We start from the raw sequence: 19923 nt of genomic DNA on the forward strand, positions 1-19923 counted from the left end.
ATACCATCAGTTAGGATCTTAATTAAATTTTCAGAATGACATTGGAAAATTTAATGAAGCGTGTGGGTTTTCGTTTCGATAAGGAAATGAAATAGAAAAGTTAAGATAATTTATATCAAAAGCGATTTATGATAATGGGACGCGCCGCCAGGAGAGTTTCGTGCTGGAGAACGATTACACGTGAGATACATTGTAATTATATTCTTGCTATGTAAGATCAAGCTTATATTTACTGCATAAGTATTTTAGTGCATACTTATTTAATTTGACGGGCCTGTTGGTCTAGTGGTTAGTGACCCTGACTGCTATACCGGAGGTAGTGGGTTCGATTCCCGCCCAGCGCAAATGTTTGTGTGTTGAGCACGATCATTTGTCCTGTGCCTGGGTGTAAGGGTGTATCTATATTAAGTATGTATTTAGAAATATATAAGTATGGTTTATCAGTTATCTAGTTCTCATAAGACTAAATGGCGTTGCGTGAAAGTTATGGAATATATTATTACAAATATTTAATAATACATAAATAATCCTGTTGCCTATACAACGTTTATGCCTCCTGCTTCTGAGGAAAGCTACTTAGGGACTCAATAACGAGGTAATAAGTGCATATTTCAACCTACTTTTCATAGCATAGCAACCGAGTAAAATATTAGAAACTCGATGAGTACGTTCAAGAGGATTGACCCAGAAACATTTCCCTGCCCTCAAGGAAACAAGCTGCCCATAACAAAGTGCTACAAACTTTTGTCCTATTTCCGAACAGACGGACCATTTGTACAATACGTAAGTAAAATAGCTTTACATTTGGTCTTGAAAGAATTCTTTTAACTTAAGGTATTGCATCTATGTAGGTTAATGGAGAAGATACGTGCATATGCGTGTATTCTGCACTACCGGTTTAGGTATTTAGTGTTGAATATATGTATTTTTATCACAATTGTTACCTAACTAAAAGGAGACGAAGGCCTTACGGTAAACTAAATTTTTCATAATACGTATCGTGAGCCGAATTCATCATTATTGATTAAATAACGGTTTTATCGTACTCACGCGTATTTATCGTGATAATCTGGCTAGTTATTGACGAAATCGAAGTCCTTAATCACCAAATCCCGCAGCGGTGGAATCTTATTCGAACAGTTTGATTGGCGACCCCACCACCAACTCTATCGAGACCAATAAATGGGAATCAGTATAACGTTTTAAAATAAATATCTATGATAACCAGATGATGAAGTTATAAGTATTGGCTTATAATTAAGCCTGAGAGTCAGTCTGAAAAGCTACTTGAGTTATTAAGAAAATTAATTTACCAAGTATTTTAAAACTTGTTTAAGTAGAAGAGGATTACAGTGTCAAGTCTAATTATAATTATTTATTTATGGACCAACTTACCGATACGGACAAATTGCGACGCTTAAATGGCTATCTGAAGTTCTGCAGTTATTCAAAAGAAAACACTTGGAATATCAATATGTTGTGAACAAGTAGAGAACATTGAAAAATAAATAATTTCAATATATCAGATGAAGAATAAAATATTTCTTAACAGTATATTATGTACTATCTATATAAACTCAGACGCTTAGTAGACCTCTACTATACAACCCTGGCGTGTAGATTACGCGTACGCTGTACATGTGTACCTTAAGCTAAACGGTCATACCGCCAGCGAGGCGAGCGGTCGTCGGCCCGTGTCGTTGCGTAAGCAATACGCACGATCGATATGTCTTAAAGACAACAAACTTTTGCAGATCCTCTTAAACATGCTTGCATTTGTATATTGTTTTATTTAAAGCAACTCAATTCGTGTTCTCTAAAATATGAGGTTGTTTAAGGCATATCTTGCAGCTGTAGAAATCAATCTTTAACTTATAAGGATATGATAAATAAGTAAATTCACGCATATAAAATATCACATAAAGATGAAATCATGACTTCCCCTCACTCAACATGAAACAATCTTCATCGCTTTGTTAGCCATTTAACTTTATGATTCCCCGTAGAGCCTTAGCGCTGTTATTATCCGTCAACGAATCAAAATCTCTTCAAACTATTAACTTTAAGAAGCTTGTTACGATTCAATTTACAGTCCTTTTAGCTTCGTACCGATCTCATTTCACAGTGGTTACGATAAAATATCAGGAAAATTTGTGTTTCTTCTTATGTAAAAAGAAGAAACATTTCTAAGATACCTGTTACATTTATTTTGAAGTATATCAATCAAAGCACTTCGCCTCTGCGAGTGCCCTTTATCGCGCCTCTACGCGTCTCATAGACAAGCACGCTGAGTAAACGAACAGAGATGATTATATTTTATTTTACCATAAAATCCTCTTATGGGGACTTGAAAGGGGCCTTTGTAAACGACTTTTGGTTTTCAATAATAAATAAGTACCTCTTGGGTTTTGTGAGACTCACCTCTTTGATGACAGACATAATATGAAAAGCCCTGTGACATTAATTTTTGTGGAGGTTTTTTTAAATTAGGTTTCGGTGGTGAGTCTCTGGTACTATCATGAGCTATTTCATGGAGTACCTACTTATGTCTATATATGGAAATACGTTTCATCTATTTCTATAAAGTTTCTAGTTCTAGGAATCCTTTAGATTTAAATTCACAGAACTTATGAAGGGAAAGTTCTTCGAGTTTAACACAAATTTTATTCGAGCTGGCATAACTGGGAAGATTTCAAAGGAGCATAAATATTCGATTCACTGACGGTTCTGAAAAGGCCAATTTATAATTTATTTTCTATTGGGGAGCACGTAGGTGTTCTGTGTTACCATCGAAACCAAGAATTAATACAATCACAAAGAAGCCAGGTCGCTGTAATAATGTTTTCACGTGTCAGGTAATTTATAAAGACGTACCTAGATACTTTAGGGCCGTTTTTCAATCGCCAGATAACTTTTATTCGACAAATATGTTTGAAGTTTTGACAGCTTTTGTATAGAAAATATGTCAAACGGCCATATTTATCCCACAGATAAACGTTATCTGACGATTGAAAAATCGGCTCATAGATAAATAAATGTCCCTGTAAGTCCATTTTATGATCATTTCTTGTAGATCATAGGCTGATAAAAAAAATCGTTTAAGTAAGGTATAGGGTCGTCTAGGAACAATTGTTTGACACGTTTCAAATAAATCATAATAAAACCCAAATTCGAGTATTTAATTCACATAAAATAACCTTTCCAAATATATTTTAAAGACGTTAATTGTTAACTTACTGCTGTATTCCGGACTAGGTAGTAACAGTTTGAAACTTATCAGTTTTGCTCACCGTATTTTACATTAAGTATTCGAAACGCTAATGGATCCTACTTGGTGGCTTTTCAACAAAATACGGTAACTTAAGTATTCCGACCGAATATAGCTTTTTAGTGGCAAAATATATTTTCATCTGTATCTAGAAGTACCTTCGTTAAAATGTTTTGTGGTTTGGCCTTCGTTTATGAAGTCCAAAAAAGTGTCTCTTATGTTTTTTCGACAATAGGTGAAACAAACCTATAAATAAAAAAATATAATATAAATTTTAAAACAAAATCTATGAATCTTTATTCCCAATTATAGTTGTTTGAAGTCTAGACTAAAACTTTATTTAAGAAGCAAATAGGTAATTTAACATAATGAATTTAAGAGATGCTAGGCTCCAGGTTTATTTAAAACGTCTAAAACTTTGTTACAAAACACTTGATGCGGTACACCAAATAATTTCGGGAACAAACTCTGAATTTATAACATAGAAACGTAATTATGTTATTGGTGGCTTTCCGCTGAAACTTCGTGCCGCGGTGCGAGACGAGGGCGGGCGCGGAGCGCGGGGGGGGGGCGCCGGGCAGACGGCTCGACAGTAGGTACATAATACACTAACAATCGGAAATTCACTAAAACTCATTCTTAACTGTCTTTCATGTAAATGCAATGTTGTAAATTGATATTTCGTCGGTCCGTTTAATTCGATCTGTTTGAAATGTAGCACAAAACCTCACGTTATAGGGTTCATTACCAGGAATAGAGGTACAGTTCTGGGGTACAATTAGCTTTGCATTAGTCCTTTTAATAAAATATTAATAACAATAGCGTGCGAGTATGTTCAGTCTGTATGTGTTGTCATCTGAACAGTATCTTTACTTCATCACTAAGTTATGTTGACAGCTCGGCAATTCGTTCAACATAATTGCGAACAAAACCTTTCATAAATTTTTACATTCCTCGGTTATGACAGATTTTATAATTAAAAGCCATTTGTCTTCGCAAATTAGATTTCACTTTATGTCAGCGACTAGACGTCCTTCAGTGGACTTGACATTCGTACTTTTTATGAGGGTTTTACTGTTCTTAGAAAACAACTAAAACTCAAACTGATTACAGCGATGTGTTGGGACTTGTGAAGCAGCGACATTAAAGCACGTTTTAAGAACATTCTAGTTTACTTAACTTATACAAAGTAATTCATTCTGTAAAATATATTAGGTACACTATTTCTATAAACTGTAGTCTCTACTTTCATATTACGTGGTGGTGCATAGCTTCTAAAAGCTAGTGCATATTGGTATCCTTGGGCTTACTTTTTGTCTCCAACAACAAAGAAGAGCTTATGCACATCAAAATAATTACATACAGTCTTAGAAGAACATAAACAGATTGATTAATTTACTGATGTAATTGTTTAGCATCATAGAAGCAATCCATCACTGAACGTTAGTACCGTAAAAAGGAAATATAGTGGTTGTGTCCGCGCCGGGCCGGCCGGGCGCCCGCGGCAGGCGGCGAGCGCGTCAGGAAACATTAGCCGGAGCGACGCGCGACACGCTCTTATCAGTCCGTGTAATGGCTCCACTCGGTTATTATGTTTCGATTGGAATATAATACATATTTGTGCGCGGGTAATAAACGGGCTTTACTCGGATTCTTTGTTGTTATATTACATGTGATGAACATATCCCTTAGGGACGGTTTAAATATACATAAAAGTATGTGGATTTGATAAAGTCGTTCCGAGAATAATACTTCAATAATCCATATTTCTGGCCTGATGAATATGTGTGCAAAAATAGTATCCTTTTGCGTGTTTGATTTCTATAAAAGATATGTTATTACAATAAAATCTGAAGCATCATTTTCTTGTACTGACTTAAAACGAACTACAGCGGCGTAGCTCGTAGCTCTGAGAATGCGTAGCTTCTACGTGACGCTCAACGAAGTAATCTATTTATAACACTGCTGTTTCACTTTTCCTGGGCACTTCGAACATTCTATTAATACTTTATGACGAGAAGACACAACGCCTACGCTCGCCCAAATAGATTGTTATTTAAAAGCCTAACGGTGCACGTCACAGTGTTTACAAAGCTCTTATAAAACACAAGCCTGGTTCTCCCGTCTAAACTGACAAGATTGGATCTGCTCGGAGTTCCGCTAAGTATGTACCTTTACACTCGAGGGATGTCAAACGCCTCGCCCACTTGCGTAAAAATAACACTGCGAGAAAATAGACCGGAGCTGATCACAGGCTTCGAGAAAAGGAATTATAAATCTTGAGAGGTACATGAGTGGGTTCTACTTAATTGTAGTAAATGTGGAAGTCGACCTTTGACCTTTTTTTAATAAACTTAGTAAGTAGGTAGATACACAGCATTTTTTTACCAAACCTTTAATTACATACCCTAAGACGCGGGCTTTCATATTCCATTAGTAGCAACCTTCCATAATTTGCTGAATATAATAAATAGATTGAAATCCTCGCCGTAATCATATGGCTATTAAAACCTATAACACGATCTCACGGCAGAGCGAGTCTCCAGCGCTTAGCCTGCAGGCTATTAGCCGGATTGCCGGCTATCAACGTATTTGTTTCACGCGAGCCGGCGAACTTCATTAGATTTTATTGCTGAAACTGCTTTTAAATGTAGTCTAATGGTTGCGGCTGTAAAAGTACCAATTTCAGGCATTTTTGTTTTTCGCCAGCCTTTTCGTTTTGAATTGTCCCTAAATAAATAAACAATAATCATATTTTTTTACAAAATCATTTTAGGGATATAATTTTTAACACTCACATTCAAAACATAATGAAAATGACTTTGTGCTGAAGTCACAAGTCGATGTTTTGTATGGCTTTTAAAGATCACGTAACTATAACTATGTACTGAAGGGCATTCAACTTCATACAACCTTTGACTTCGCGGCGCTAGCGTCAAAAGGACGCGTTCTTATACTGAAAACATACAGCTATAGTCAGATACGGCGTCTTCATTATATTTACTTGCTTTGTACTTTTAAAAACGCAAATGCAAACAGTATGAATGTAAACAGTTGATAGTAGTATAAGTTTAAGTTGAAGTACAATTTTTATAATGTCGAGGAAACATCACAGCCCAATTTGAATTCAATTAGATTTACGGTGGTATTCTAATCTATTCAGACATACGGAGCGCAAACTAGTGAAGGATAGAGAGGTTTAGTATGAAAAAGGACCCACAGGCTCTATAAAAACAAAAAAAGGGAAGTTTTGCACCATGAATTGTCCGTGTAAAATCATTGCTTAATTTATGACTTAAAAAAGACGGCGGTCCTACTACACTAAGGTGGTCCTGTAAAGTAATACTTTAAAGTAGGTAGGTAGCTTTTAAGGTAAGTCTTTTAAAGTCTTACAAATGCTAGTAGAGCGTGGTTGTATGGTGTACAGCACTCACCATAGTTGTTGCAGACGAGGTGCACCCTGGGCGAGTTGTGTCGGCACTCCTTGAGCTCCTTGAGCAGTCCCCCCTGACTGCGCAGGAAGGCGCGGTACGTCTGCGCGGCGCCGTGCTCGTGCGGCCAGCCCGCGCGCGCGCCCACCGTCACGTTCACTGCCGCCTTGATGCTGCTGAACGCTGGACGTGACTCGTTGATCACCGCCTGGCTCTTGTTTAACCAGCTAGATGGAAGAAACTTTATTGTACCCAATCATGTTTTGTAAAGTATACCGGTGCGTGGCAAATTGCACTGTCAAATTCAGCCTTTAAAATGTACAGTCAATAAATAGATTGTTTAGCAATTAGTCTAAAAGCAACATTTTGAAGACACAATTAATAGTGTAATCACAATGGCATCCACACAATATATTCCCGTAGCCCACAATAGTCTCTGAACAACGGACTAACTGCACTAATGAAATTTCGACGGGCCGCAACAATTCACAGGTGAGGCTCACGCTCGGCGCTTCAATTGGATGTACTTATTGCGCTGAGTGCTTTTCATTTTAGCAATGCTGCTCGAATGCGGTGTTAGTGAACTGTGAGCGGGCCACTTGTACGGAGATCAATTATTTATGAATACTATTGAAACGAGCAATAAAACTGTAAAAAGTATTGCTGTAAAAAAGTAACATAACATTTTTATCAGTACCATAATCATTACAGTATCATTTTCATTACAGTATTTATTGATTAAACAATGTAATGTCTATTTTTTTTTAATGGCATTTATTATTTTAAAGAATTAATTCGTTAAAAAAAAAATACAAAAATAAACTCACGAGTAGCCGAGAATGGAGCAGAGTTTGATGGCGGTGTCTTCGTCCAGGGTAGTGATGCAGGCGGGGAACCAGGAGTGGTTGGCGGCGCGGTACACCTGCAGCTCGCCGCGACCCACGTCACCGTTCGCTTGACTCAGACGTACTAGCAAAAAATTTATATTTTATTAAACTGATGTAAAATGAAAACCAGTTCCAGTTCAAAGAAAAAGAAGTTTCAAACGATTGTAAAAAGTGAGATTGTTTCAAGAAACTCTCCGAATCGAATTTCGGTTTAAACAAAATAATAATCAATTCCTGCCATATTTACTGCAGAGAGCTCGACCTTTGATTGCATCCAATGCGATTAAATGCAAAGAAACTATCGTCTTTAACAGCAGTGGTGGTACTCACGGCAGTTCCTCTCGTCCTGCCCCCAGGGGCAGTCCACCTTGCCGTCGCAGAGGTGCGCCTGGCTGATGCAGCGCTGGTTGCCGCAGTGCACCTCGCCGCCGCGCTTGCACACGCGGCAGTTGAGCTCGTCCGAGCGGTCGGCGCAGTCCACGTGCCCGTCGCAGCGCCAGTCGTGCGGGATGCAGCGCCGCACGTCGCACTGGAACCCCGTGGGACACACTGCTGGGACACACAACAATACTCGCTCTTTTAATACTCATTAAGATTTATTAACCTTAACTCACAAAGAAATTACTTGATATGACACGTGAGTCGGACTTGCGACTTAGGATTCCGTAAGAATAGGCTACAGAAAACAAAATTGCAAGAAAAAAAAATGGAAATCTATTTTTTTTATTTTTTCTCCATGTTGCGGTCAAATAAGACAGCGTAGATTGACAGACAACGTAGTCTTAATAAGGAACCGTAAAAAGTGCTGATATTGATGATACAAGTACCTAAGTGAAAGGCACACGCAACACAACATTATTATATGCGTATTACAGCCGCCAGTCTTAATATCTCGTCGTTACAGCTACAAATAGAAGTCTATTTCTGAACATATGTCGTCTTATATGGTGTTGTGTGGAGATCACTCGTGTGGGTATATCGTGCTACCCACGTATCACAAACTCTATTCAATATACAAGATAATATTATTTGGCTGAGGCGGCAAGCGGATTCACAGTACTCATAATTAATCTATAATGAGATGAAACGTGAACTAATGTCGGCGGGTCGTTATAACTTTGAACAGAAATAATTAGGTAGCTACTAAAAGGTTTTAATGAACGGTCTCTGATTAAATTAAGAATTAAACATTTTTATTCGATATATTATGAAGCTTTGTCATTTCGAATCTTAATTAATATAATGCGATTAATGTGAAATATTGTGCTTAAATATTAAATTAAATAAGAGCTCAATACAATGTTTATTTGCATGCCTTCTGTAATTTATCTGGGTCATGTTGGTGTTATGTGTTCGCAATGAGCTTATAAAATAATTTTATTAAAAACAAGGAGATCATTTATCAATCCATTTATGAGGTTAATTTATAAAAGACTTCCTCAAAACAGACACTTGAACAGCTAGTATAAATGAAGAGGTCATCAGTTATGCTGTGTGTTGTGCTTACCGGGCATGGCGTCCCTGAAGCGCGCCTCGGAGACCTCGCGGTTTCCGAGGCACACGTCCGTGTCCGTGGACTCGGGGAAGATGTCGCACTGTAGGTAGTCCGGCATCGTCAGACCAAACACCTCCAGGAAAAAGCCGCAGCGACGCATCGTCTCTGCACACCATATAGGAACATGTCGTTTTTCCACCAACAATTGTAAGAATTGGGCTGGCGATGTCACTTGGTATCGAATGGGGCCATTACTCTTGAACTCCTTTCCGTCAAAAAAATCGTGTACAGCCTCGGCGAACAATACTTAACACTAATAGTAAATTGTTATCGTTGAAACTGCTTACACATAGGAACAAGCCATGCGTGTCGATAAACTTCAGAAGTATTCGGCGGTAGTCGTTTATCGAGTATTTTATTTAGTTTCCTTGTGGAATATAAATAAAAATACTTGTAATCATTGCTATGCTATAAAATTGCAAGTCATCATACGCCCTCACCCCTAACCAGTAGCATGTTAGGACGAAATTGGTCAAAGTTCTATAACATATGTTGTATGGGGGTATAACGTTATAATGAAGGGCTGGTTTGCATTCGAAAGGTCACTCCACTTAAGTTCGACTATTCAGCGATCCAAAACATCGTATTAAGTTGAGAACTTGACCACTTTCATTGCAATGCGGTCTGTTTTGAACTTGGAATGGGGTTTTGAACTATTTTCAGGCATTCCTTAAGGTTTACTCAGAACTTATGTACATACAAACCATATTAGCATAGATATGTAATGTTGCAATACTTTTGAGTGACGTTTAGAGTTTATAGGTACTTACCGTGACATAGACTCCTGCAAGGACGCACCATGTGCCCCAGCGGCCCGCACTTGGGCACAAATAATGAGCACAAGAACAGCGCGGTCAGGTCGTAACATCGGACGTCCACCACGGCTTCGTATACTTCCAAGTCCTAGCGACAATGATAAAAAGCTAAGTGTTATTGATGTAAGTTACATGTAACAAAAATTATATGTATATTATTTTATATGAAGCCTTCACAGACAGCTGAGGCAGTGAATTAAGCATATCCCTCCGTTTTAGAAGATTATATTACAAAACGAGCTACTCAGATATTGATATGAATAATATTTTGAAAAACCTCCAATCACAAAGAATTAACTAACAAAAGATGAAAAGTCTTTGATCTCGTAATCAGTATAATACGCTTTACAAATTATTTTGGATAAAAGTACGACATATTTTATCTCTTAAAGGTTTCAAAGGAGTAAAAATGTTTATTCCAAAGTATTTTTCAATTTCCACTTCAAAGTTGGAGATGAGACAAGACCTATTTATTCCTCCGTAATAAGCAAACAATATCACTCAAGCCAAGGGCGACGCAATGCCACGTTTAATAAACATTGCTCGTTAAAAACGGGCTTTAGAGTCTGACGCTGATATTTTACTTGTCGGGCCGGCATTGTTTCCGCGACAATGATTGATTCGCACGCGAAGGGTACAGCTAATGGTTATTGATGTCGCCACGTCATTTGGTGTTGTGGTCGCGGTCGGCGGGCTGCGGTAATATAGTGGGAATGGTTCATGTCACTCTTTGTGTATGACCATGTATAACGAATTAATGGATTTCCAGTAATTAAAATCTCAATATCAGCTTATGTAAAAATCCCCGAAGCTTGAGAATGTCTCTACTAGCCTGTGTATTTTATTTCCTTTTACTAAATCAAAGATATTTCTGTATTTAGAAATATCTTGGATTTAGTAGATTAATTTATATACATGAATTTATCGAATCATGAGAATGTAGGTATTGCATTTCGCCAAAATGTTTATGTAAAAATCTTCCAATATTCGTATGAAATAATGACGATGAATGAGCTCGTGCCCTGACACTCCGAAGAGAGATTAGTGCGGCCGGCGACCGTTGAGTACACAAATTAATTGGCCTATAAGCTCTTTGATCTGCGCCTACTAGGTTTTTGATCAATTAATTTTCGTTAAGAGGATTTTCGGTAGGTAACTTTATAGCATAGAATTATTATTTTCGGTAAAGGTCATGACGAGTAAATAGCTTCAGTAATATTATTTAGATAGCTCACGCTACATCGTCCCTTCTGATTTAAGTGGGGTGTTTCCTGAAACTCTGAGTCCATCAAACTGGCCCGCTCCCTCCGAGCTCATTGAGCGTCGTTCATTACTCGCAGCATTTTTCAATCACGCCGAAACACTTGAGAACATTACAGGTCGGCTAATTAACGACCCTCTGGGGCCCGCCAAGTATCTGTTTAAGCCTGTTAATGGCATTTTAACGATTCACCTTGGATTCGGGCAATTAAACTGATTCGTGCCAATAGGTTGATGCCGGCGCCTTTGAGACGGTTCCTTTAGCGCTGTTGAGATTTGGGATTCATTAGTTGAACTTCAAGGAAATAAACCGCTTACTGTATCTTACTATGTTGCTTTTCCTTTAAAATATTTAGTTTTACCAGTTTTTGAACGTTCTTAGACTTTTAAATATCGTCCGATGCTTAGAAATGTCACTGCAGAAGATTTTTTAACTATCTTTAATCTGGCAAAGTAATTAATTTTGTTTAAAAGATAATAGTAATATCGTGATTCATATAAAATTATGTCTTTATAAACCAGCATCTGTATAATTGGTAAAAAGAAATCTCGTTTTTAATTAATACAGAATGTTTACTAAACAGAGATCTTATCGCTAAGCTAACTCGATGTCCCGGCTCTATTTGTTCGTACGTCAATTAAACTAATATCACAGAATCAAACTCATTAAAGAAACTTAACATATCAAAGTACGAGCTTGTATTTGACTTAAAAATAATTACAGAGGATCGCAAATCAATACGGCTGGATACCGAAAGTGGGCAAATAATCCGTCTGTGGGAGTAAATCGAACTATTTGTTTGTTGACCGAATACATTCATTTCACAATGAAGCTAACTTGTTCGGTCTTCATCGAATAAATAAAGTGAAACCCTTTTTATTTGAAACTAAACAGTTTGTGTTCAATTTTAACGTAGGTATTTTTTTCCGTTTCAATTTTTATTCCAATAAAATTACGGACAATAGGGATGATGACTGGGTATAAAAAGAAAAATTCTCATTAGTCCCTCAGTTAGATAATTGAAAAATATGAGACGCGTATTTTTTACTTTTTCAGAAAAACTAGAATTGACAAAGATTAACTGCTTTAAAGTATAGGAGAGGGGGCTTGTGACGTATCGATATAGTAAAATTTGTACTCAATCGTGACGTCACGCGTAACGTGACGTCATTCACTGTAACTTTGTCAATTTATGTTTGCGGGACAAATTAAAAAATACGTATACATTATTATACAAAAAACTACAAGACGGATTAGTGTATTAAGACTATTTCATATTTTTAAAAAGAGCAACTCAATCTTAGAAGCTTTCTTCTAAAACGTACCTACATATGTATATGCACATATTAAATACCCATATGAACCTATTAGCAATAAGTTAACAACTGACCTGCTGGGCATCCCTCTGCCCGAAGTGTCCGATGTAGTTGGGGAAGACGGTGAAGTTGTATGGTATCCTGTGCTGCTGGCAGAAGTTGACGATGACGGGTAGGCAGACGCCGGGCGCGGGGTTGCGCGCGCCGGGCGGCTCCGTCGGCGCCGGCCAGGTCACCACTGAGGACCGGTTCACTACCTGCGACACGTACTGGAGGAAGAGAAGATAGCAGATTACTCTTTGATTTCATTTCGACAGCTTGACTGAAATTATGACATGCATCTACTAAGTTCTGGACACAATATGTTGCTTTTAGAACAACTGTTTTCGTGAACACATAGTCATTTGGTAATATGCTGGTAAACTGTTTAAAACTGGTGCCTAATAACTCTGGCATAAATTATAAATATCGAAACACGATGAAAAATACTCTTCGTAACAATTTGGGGCATCGGTGTTAATGTACAAGAGTACATTTACAGCGATGCCCCAAATTATTCTCTCCTAAGAATGGTATACAAATGTCTGAGTTCTAAAAAAACAATATCTCCCCAACAATATGTCCTTCACAATATGGGGTATTGTTGTGCCTCCCACAGGCTCACAAAGACGGCCAGGTAAGACGGAATTGTTGCCCAAAGCCTTGTCGCCCGACCGTCGACTTTGAGGAACGAGCACAATAATTGTTTTGCGAGCAATGCTTTGCCTTTCCGACGTTTTTGTGGCAGAGCGGCTTTCACTCTGTGAGCGCCAAGGAAATTGAGTTGCTTGGTTTTCGTTTTGTTGGTTTGTAAGTACTCTAAAAATCTTACGCTTCATATTGCAGACGAAAATTGTGTTTTCTTACTAATAATCAGAATGGGTAGGGCAGCGACGGCAAGGAGTCTCGGTATCTTTTATATTTCTTTATGAAATTCATTTATCACTGTACAATCGTGTTTACCTACGCAACTTTGTAAATAACTTTTTGCCTGTCAGTAAGAAATAAACAGCTGGAGTAAATACGCAAATTTAATGAAGGCCTTTTGAATTTTCCACATCTCAGGAACTTTATCTATAAACCTGTGGGTGCCTATCTTCCTTATAATGGGACTCGCCATCGAAATAGCTACGTATTTCGCAGAAATTCTTTTCATTTCTTAGTCTAGGCTCCGGGATTACTAAATATATTTCAGGGACTATTGAGCAACATGATCAAAGTAAGTATTTTGTGGTCCCCGTATCTGAAAAGACATTGTGATTGCAAAGACAGATATTGATTCCCAAACATTTCATTAGTAGATATCACACAATCGACAACTTAATTTTCTAATTGTGTAGTAAGACTTTTAAGTCTTAGACAGCCAAGACTCAACAGTTTAAATGATGCGGTTCACCGCTAGTTAGTTCTACATTATGTATGACGACGATCAGTTTACCTGTACCGCAGGGTTAGCTCTGAAGTACGCGAAGAGCGCGCCGGTGATGGCGAGCAGTGCCACGGCGTTGAGCGCGAGCTGCATCAGCCGGAACTTGTGAGGGCTGGCGTCCGTGCTGGCGCCGCGCATGTCGCGGAGCATCTGGTGTGCAAACAACTTCATTACTAAAACGGTAACAAAGTGTTTACACAGCTCTACAAAGGGTCGTAATGCTCAAATATGTGGAAGAGACAAGGCTAAGTCATGAATTACCAAAGATATGAAATTTTGACACATTTAAGCGACTTCTGTCATCGAAATGACACGCATGGAAAGCAAATTACATATTAAATTTAGGCTTTTAACACAAAATTGTCAGGAGCAGATCAAAATTTGTATGAGATTTGCTTTCTCATCTTTCGAATAGACGATTCCTTGTTTAATAAAATTGTTTGTTTCCATCGAAAAAGCGTAAATGTTAAAACATTTCAGACGTATTAGCACGTACGTGCCAGAAAATATTAACAAAGAAAAGCCAGGTGCCCTAAACTCGTATCGATCCACAGGTAATATGAATAACGGATTTAAAGTAAATCACGTTAGTTCACATTCAGTAACCGGAAGCCATGCGTTGCACTCCACACTCCTGCCAGCTAACAGGCTTACGGCTAAGCTGGCTTTCCGACTCAATTTCGATTTTTTGACATTTGTCCCTAACTGTGCGTACCGATTGTTTTTTCAATAGTAAAACAATCAGAATAGAACGCGCGTGTTGGGTATAAAATTCTGCGTTTTGATTTGGGTGAAGCTGAAAAATTGTTTTCAGCTTTATAATTGCCTATTTTTAAACAAAGCTGTGAAGAATATTGAATTCAGAGTGTCGCGTTATAGCCAGGCAGCTCAGAGCAGCCTGTTCACAAGCTGCAGTCATCCACGAGCAGCGCATTATCTCCAGCTGCAGCACCGCACTGAATAAGAGCTTTATGCTCCAGGGAAGCGCGTTCTCAATTGTTTTACATTCAAACGATACCTCTGGCTTTGTGGACCCGTTCAGATATTATTGTTACATAATCTCTATTCAAACTCATATTCAAATAAACCCCTTGTTTTGAGATTTTCATACAAAGTAAAGGTTTGTTTTTAAGTTCTGTAATTAATAATGAGAGCGTACCTATTGTTAAAACATTTTCAAATTTAACTATGGTTAATAATAGAGTGTTAATACGTTGGCCTCAATTCAAACTCCTTTTTCTATTTACTCTGTAATGCTTTTTGTTTTATTTCATTTCTATTTGACGGAGGAGTAAATAGACATTCAAATGTAAATAATACTGTATTTAAAACTTAAAGGAGTCACGACAAGCCGTCTCACATGCATACCTTTTCATAATAATCATCGTATACGTATCTGTCGACAGTAAAAGCAAAATCATCCACCATTAGATTAATCTCGTCTCTAAGTTCCAAAGAAAACGGGTCTATCCGTAAGATCTACTCCCAACATATAAAACGATGAACCGACAACAAAACTCTTGCGCAATACAATACAAAATTACTCGCTCAAGTTATACGTAGGAGGGACGCAATCTTGACTCATGTAAACAGTAATATGTGGCGCAGTCCGCGCTCCTCCGCCCAGATACGTATGTGGCGAACGCTGATTACAAACTTTCAGATTGTGAGGAAAACTTTAAAGGAAAAGACGGACTTTATGATGTTATTAGCGAATAAAAGGAAAACTTCAGCTTGTTTATGTTTAAGAGAAGAAAAAAGATTAGGTATGGGAACATCTTTACTTTGCTTGTAGCTTTATTTTGTTGGTTTACTAATTACGTTTGCTATAGTGGTATTATTATATGGTAATTAAATATGAAGACAAAATTCAGAGGAAGACGAGTGAAAGATGGTGTTATAAAATAAGTCCTTGATATTATTCGTCAAATAAGTCTTTGATATTTAATATTATTTTTTTATTCGCCGTGTCTGTCACTGTAAAATCACATATTGTAAAGAATACTTTGTGAGGATATTCGTTTATTTGTAATGTAAATGTAGGTTAATAAGAGGGAACACAAGGAAAACGCGCGGGATGACAGTGTAAGCTTCAGATGCCAAGTCAATCATCCTCGTACCGCGAGTCTTAGCGCGCTCGACTGAAACGATTCCCTTTTTTGTATACAAGTTATGTTTATTGAGGTACCTCCACAGTTTCCTTATATTTTCCAAGAAATTCTGAGGAAGTGTTGGTACCAATTAATCTAACATAACAGTGTCTGAAGTAGAAAGAATAATGTTTCTAGTCATTCTCAAGAGTTAGGACAACAAGAACGGATCGTCGTGGAGTGGAAGCTTCTCGGTATCGATTCCAGTTGTCTCGATTTATTTGATGTAAAGCCGATTACGATTCTAAACCTTCCAATGATTGGATATCGATTTAAATTTGTTTACTTTGTTTAATCTTAAGAAGTTTAGTTAATTATTTTATAAGCTTGCCAAAGAAGTAATATTTATGTTTACGATTTTATGTGTACCTTATTGGATTTATCCAACACAAACCGACAAGGTTGTGGCAGAATGTTTCGATGTTATGAAATTATACTATATCATACTGAAAAAAAGAGTCTTGAAACTAATCAACCCCAAAGTGCTTTAATACACAGGAGTGTTATTAGTGACCACATCAAACTTGGATTTTATAGTTTTATCTAAAACATTACTTCGCTGTACAGTTTGTAAACAATTGTACAATTTTCTATTGAACACTTCCACAACTCGACAATCCCGAGCGATGCGGCGACGTGCTGTAAAGTGAATCGAACAAGTGTAGAGACGATGCGAATTCAATGTGAGGAGGAATTTTTTGATATGAAGCGCAGCTTTTGATTGAGATTGGCCTGGATTTCCACAGAGGATAGCGAGCTGCAATATCCAGATATTGCCTCCAATACAGTCAGCCGATTGATTCTTGAGTCGGAAACAGGTTGATATTGTTTTTGTTTTGTTATCAGTTCTCCTAACTCGAAAGTGTTTTAAACGTTAAATGGGAAACATAAACAGAAAGGCATTTGTTAGCAAGTATACAATTTAAATTGTATTTAGTCAATTAGATTTCTATTTCTTACCTCTAAGCTAAAAATAGAAAAAAAGATGCTGTTTTTTCTTTCGACCGTAACTACCGCAGCTTTAACTGTAAACACAGTAAACGTAAAAAGTGTTGCAATATTTTAATTACACGCCACGCGCTGTCCGGCCGCGCGCTGCACTAAATTCACGGTGACCATGTGTGTCATGCACTCAGCGCGAGGAAACACATTCTGTTAAACACACACATTTAACGTTTACGAGAAGTTTCGTTCTGCATTTTTTAAAAGTAGTAATGAAAAGTAAATTGAGTGATGGCTTGTCATATTCAGACCTTAATATCAAAAGATTAGAGCCGTCAATCATATGGATAAATGAACAATCCGGGACTGCAATAGAACGTGCTGTTTACGTTTCTCTTGTGATTAGCGTCAATCAAAGTTTCACTGCGCTGTAATCGGAGCCGTCGTATATCAACACGTCGTCAATCATTATTAAAACTTCGACCGTTCTGAGGATTTGAGAAAACTAAACATAATTTCAAGCGTATGGCTTTTAACAAAAGAGCTGCTTTCTTTACTTACCCGATGATGCAAGGACATGTTGCTTCCATTCTGGAACCTGACGATCGTCTGTAGCGACGCCGGAGTTGACATACTCTTTGTGATCGATCCATTGCCTGAGTCCCTGTCCTGCTGTTCTTTGAGCAGCAGACCTCTTGCTATCTTAGCGTTAAGACTTTTGTTCACGTGTTGGTGAGGCAGTAGAGGAGCCTCCATAGTCTTTGTCGTGTAAGAGGGTGAAGACGTCTGGCTGAACGAGTCTGAGGACACATTTGAATCCTGCCGGACGCTTATGTTTGAACCCGAGCTTGGCGACCGCTTTATTGGAGGGACAGGATTCTGAGGTGGTAGCGGAGCAGGAGAGAAAGGCGTTGAGTCTGGGATTCTTTGGGGAGGAGGTGCTCTTCTGCTGGACAGTGGCTGTGGGTTTCTGTTGCAGTCAAGTCGTGGTTGTGGTTGGACTGGGGCAATAGTTCTTCTGTTGCCGTTGGGGTCTGTTTGCGGAGTGGTTGTGGGAGGGCGTGGCGGTGTGGGCGGCGGCACTCTGCGCGGCGGCTGCGGGGAGGAGCGGCGCGGGGGCGCGGGGGGCGGCACCGGCAGCGGGGTCGGCGCCACCGCCGCCGTGCTGCGCTGAGGCACAGGCGGCGGCTGCGGCTGTACTGGCTGGATCTGTTGTGGCGGTGGCTGGAGCTACGACAGTTAAGATACCTAGTTTGACGACACGGTTTGTCATTTTTTTTAACTTGTTACGAATTATCTCGTGTCACAGGGATTAAAAGACTTCAATGCGGAAGCCGCTCTTTGAAAAAAAAAAATTTTTTTACAATCTTATAACCTTTTATCTAAATATGACATAGAGAACATATATTCATGTTGAGTTTGTTCTTTTGTCTCACCTTCATGATGGGCCTGGAGGGCGCCAGCCGGGAGGGCGGGCAGTAGGGTAGCGCGTCGGAGGGGCAGTACACGAACCCGGCGGGACGCTGCGGCTGCGCGGGCGCACACGCCGCCGTCGAGTGCCGCCGCGGGGTGCCGTTGCTCGGTCGGAGCAGTTCTAGAAGTTTTTCCCCGGGAGTTGCTGCGAGGCTGCCGGCGCGGCCACACCTATCGCAAAAATACCATTCGTTAGAAAAAGCTTAAATTAATTCGCACACTTTTGATAGTTGGTATAGTGATCAATTGTTTATTCGTATTCGTAATGACCTCGAAAGTCCCAATGAATTTTCAGGAATGCGGTTTTCTACTGGGTACAAATTCTGAAAACAGATCTTATTTTAGTGCCAGTTTCTGATATCTACTGAAAGTTTGTAATAACGAATAAAGCCTCAAAGCGTAATAACAGTAGCTGTAGCTGTAACATTTGACTACATTGAGAATTGACGGCTCATCTGCATTCGATTGTTCGCGACGTTTCAATAGGACGGCGGCGCGCGGGCGGGCCGACGCCGCGGCGCCGCGTCGGCAGCGCCTCACTCGCTGGCTCAGATGCGCTTTGACAGCCAGTGATTGGCCGACAGTGAATAGCACGCGTTAATCAACCTGCATATATCCTACGAGTATATTCACTGAGTATCCAAACTCCTAATTAACTGGAAATCTCTAACAAAGAGTCGTAATATAACATTTGTTGAACATTGATTAGGTTCATGCAGATACCGATGTAATCTTAATTAAATACAATGTAGCATAAACTGTCGTTTTTGATGTTTAGAAAACGTTAGTAAATTGTGCACTCTGTAACTGCTGGAATACATTTAACTTTTAAATAACCTTGTCTTCTAAAATTTAAATGATAAGTATCAGCCGTGTAGTAGTTCGTTCTCGACTATGCTACAACAATTAATCCATACTCTCAAGTTGTAAAACATTTTAGAAAGTGGAACTGGCGCATTTGGGAACATTCGTGTCGGCACAACCATTAGCCTGAGTAGAAGGCAAACATACAACTGTGGCTGCGCTGCTCCTAATCCTGCATATTATTATGATTGGACAGAGCCCGCTGAGAGCCAGCCTCGTGTGTGTGGAGCGGGGACTTAGCGCTGCACTAGTTTAATGCTGGTTTGCTGATAAGTATGCGAGACCAAGAATAACTAATTGTTAAGTGCTGTAATATGATATATTTTTTTAAATCACTGTTGATTATTTTAATCTACACATTTTTAGGTTTAACATGTTTAGCTACAAATGAACAACAGTCATTTAATTTTACGTATTTAAATTGCATTTAATTATAATATCCGAGGTATTTCTAACGATAAATTAATGCTAACATTATGTAAACAACCCATCA

General features: G+C 38.7%; 1 protein-coding gene across 1 annotated transcript in view; it reads right to left on the bottom strand.

Moving 5' to 3' along the window:
• Nucleotides 1–19923, bottom strand: part of LOC113501871 (atrial natriuretic peptide-converting enzyme) — a 40078-nt gene that overhangs the window by 12347 nt on the left and 7808 nt on the right. The window contains exons 2-10 of the mRNA XM_026883170.1: nucleotides 18530–18737; nucleotides 17655–18323; nucleotides 14011–14151; nucleotides 12608–12802; nucleotides 9912–10044; nucleotides 9094–9246; nucleotides 7917–8135; nucleotides 7527–7668; nucleotides 6703–6926 (exon numbers count right to left, since the gene is read on the bottom strand). Coding sequence (XP_026738971.1) covers nucleotides 6703–6926; nucleotides 7527–7668; nucleotides 7917–8135; nucleotides 9094–9246; nucleotides 9912–10044; nucleotides 12608–12802; nucleotides 14011–14151; nucleotides 17655–18323; nucleotides 18530–18737 — 2084 coding nt within the window. The remainder of the gene's footprint in view (nucleotides 1–6702; nucleotides 6927–7526; nucleotides 7669–7916; nucleotides 8136–9093; nucleotides 9247–9911; nucleotides 10045–12607; nucleotides 12803–14010; nucleotides 14152–17654; nucleotides 18324–18529; nucleotides 18738–19923) is intronic.

This window comes from Trichoplusia ni, chromosome 16 (assembly GCF_003590095.1).
Source record: "Trichoplusia ni isolate ovarian cell line Hi5 chromosome 16, tn1, whole genome shotgun sequence".
Taxonomy (NCBI): domain Eukaryota; kingdom Metazoa; phylum Arthropoda; class Insecta; order Lepidoptera; family Noctuidae; genus Trichoplusia; species Trichoplusia ni.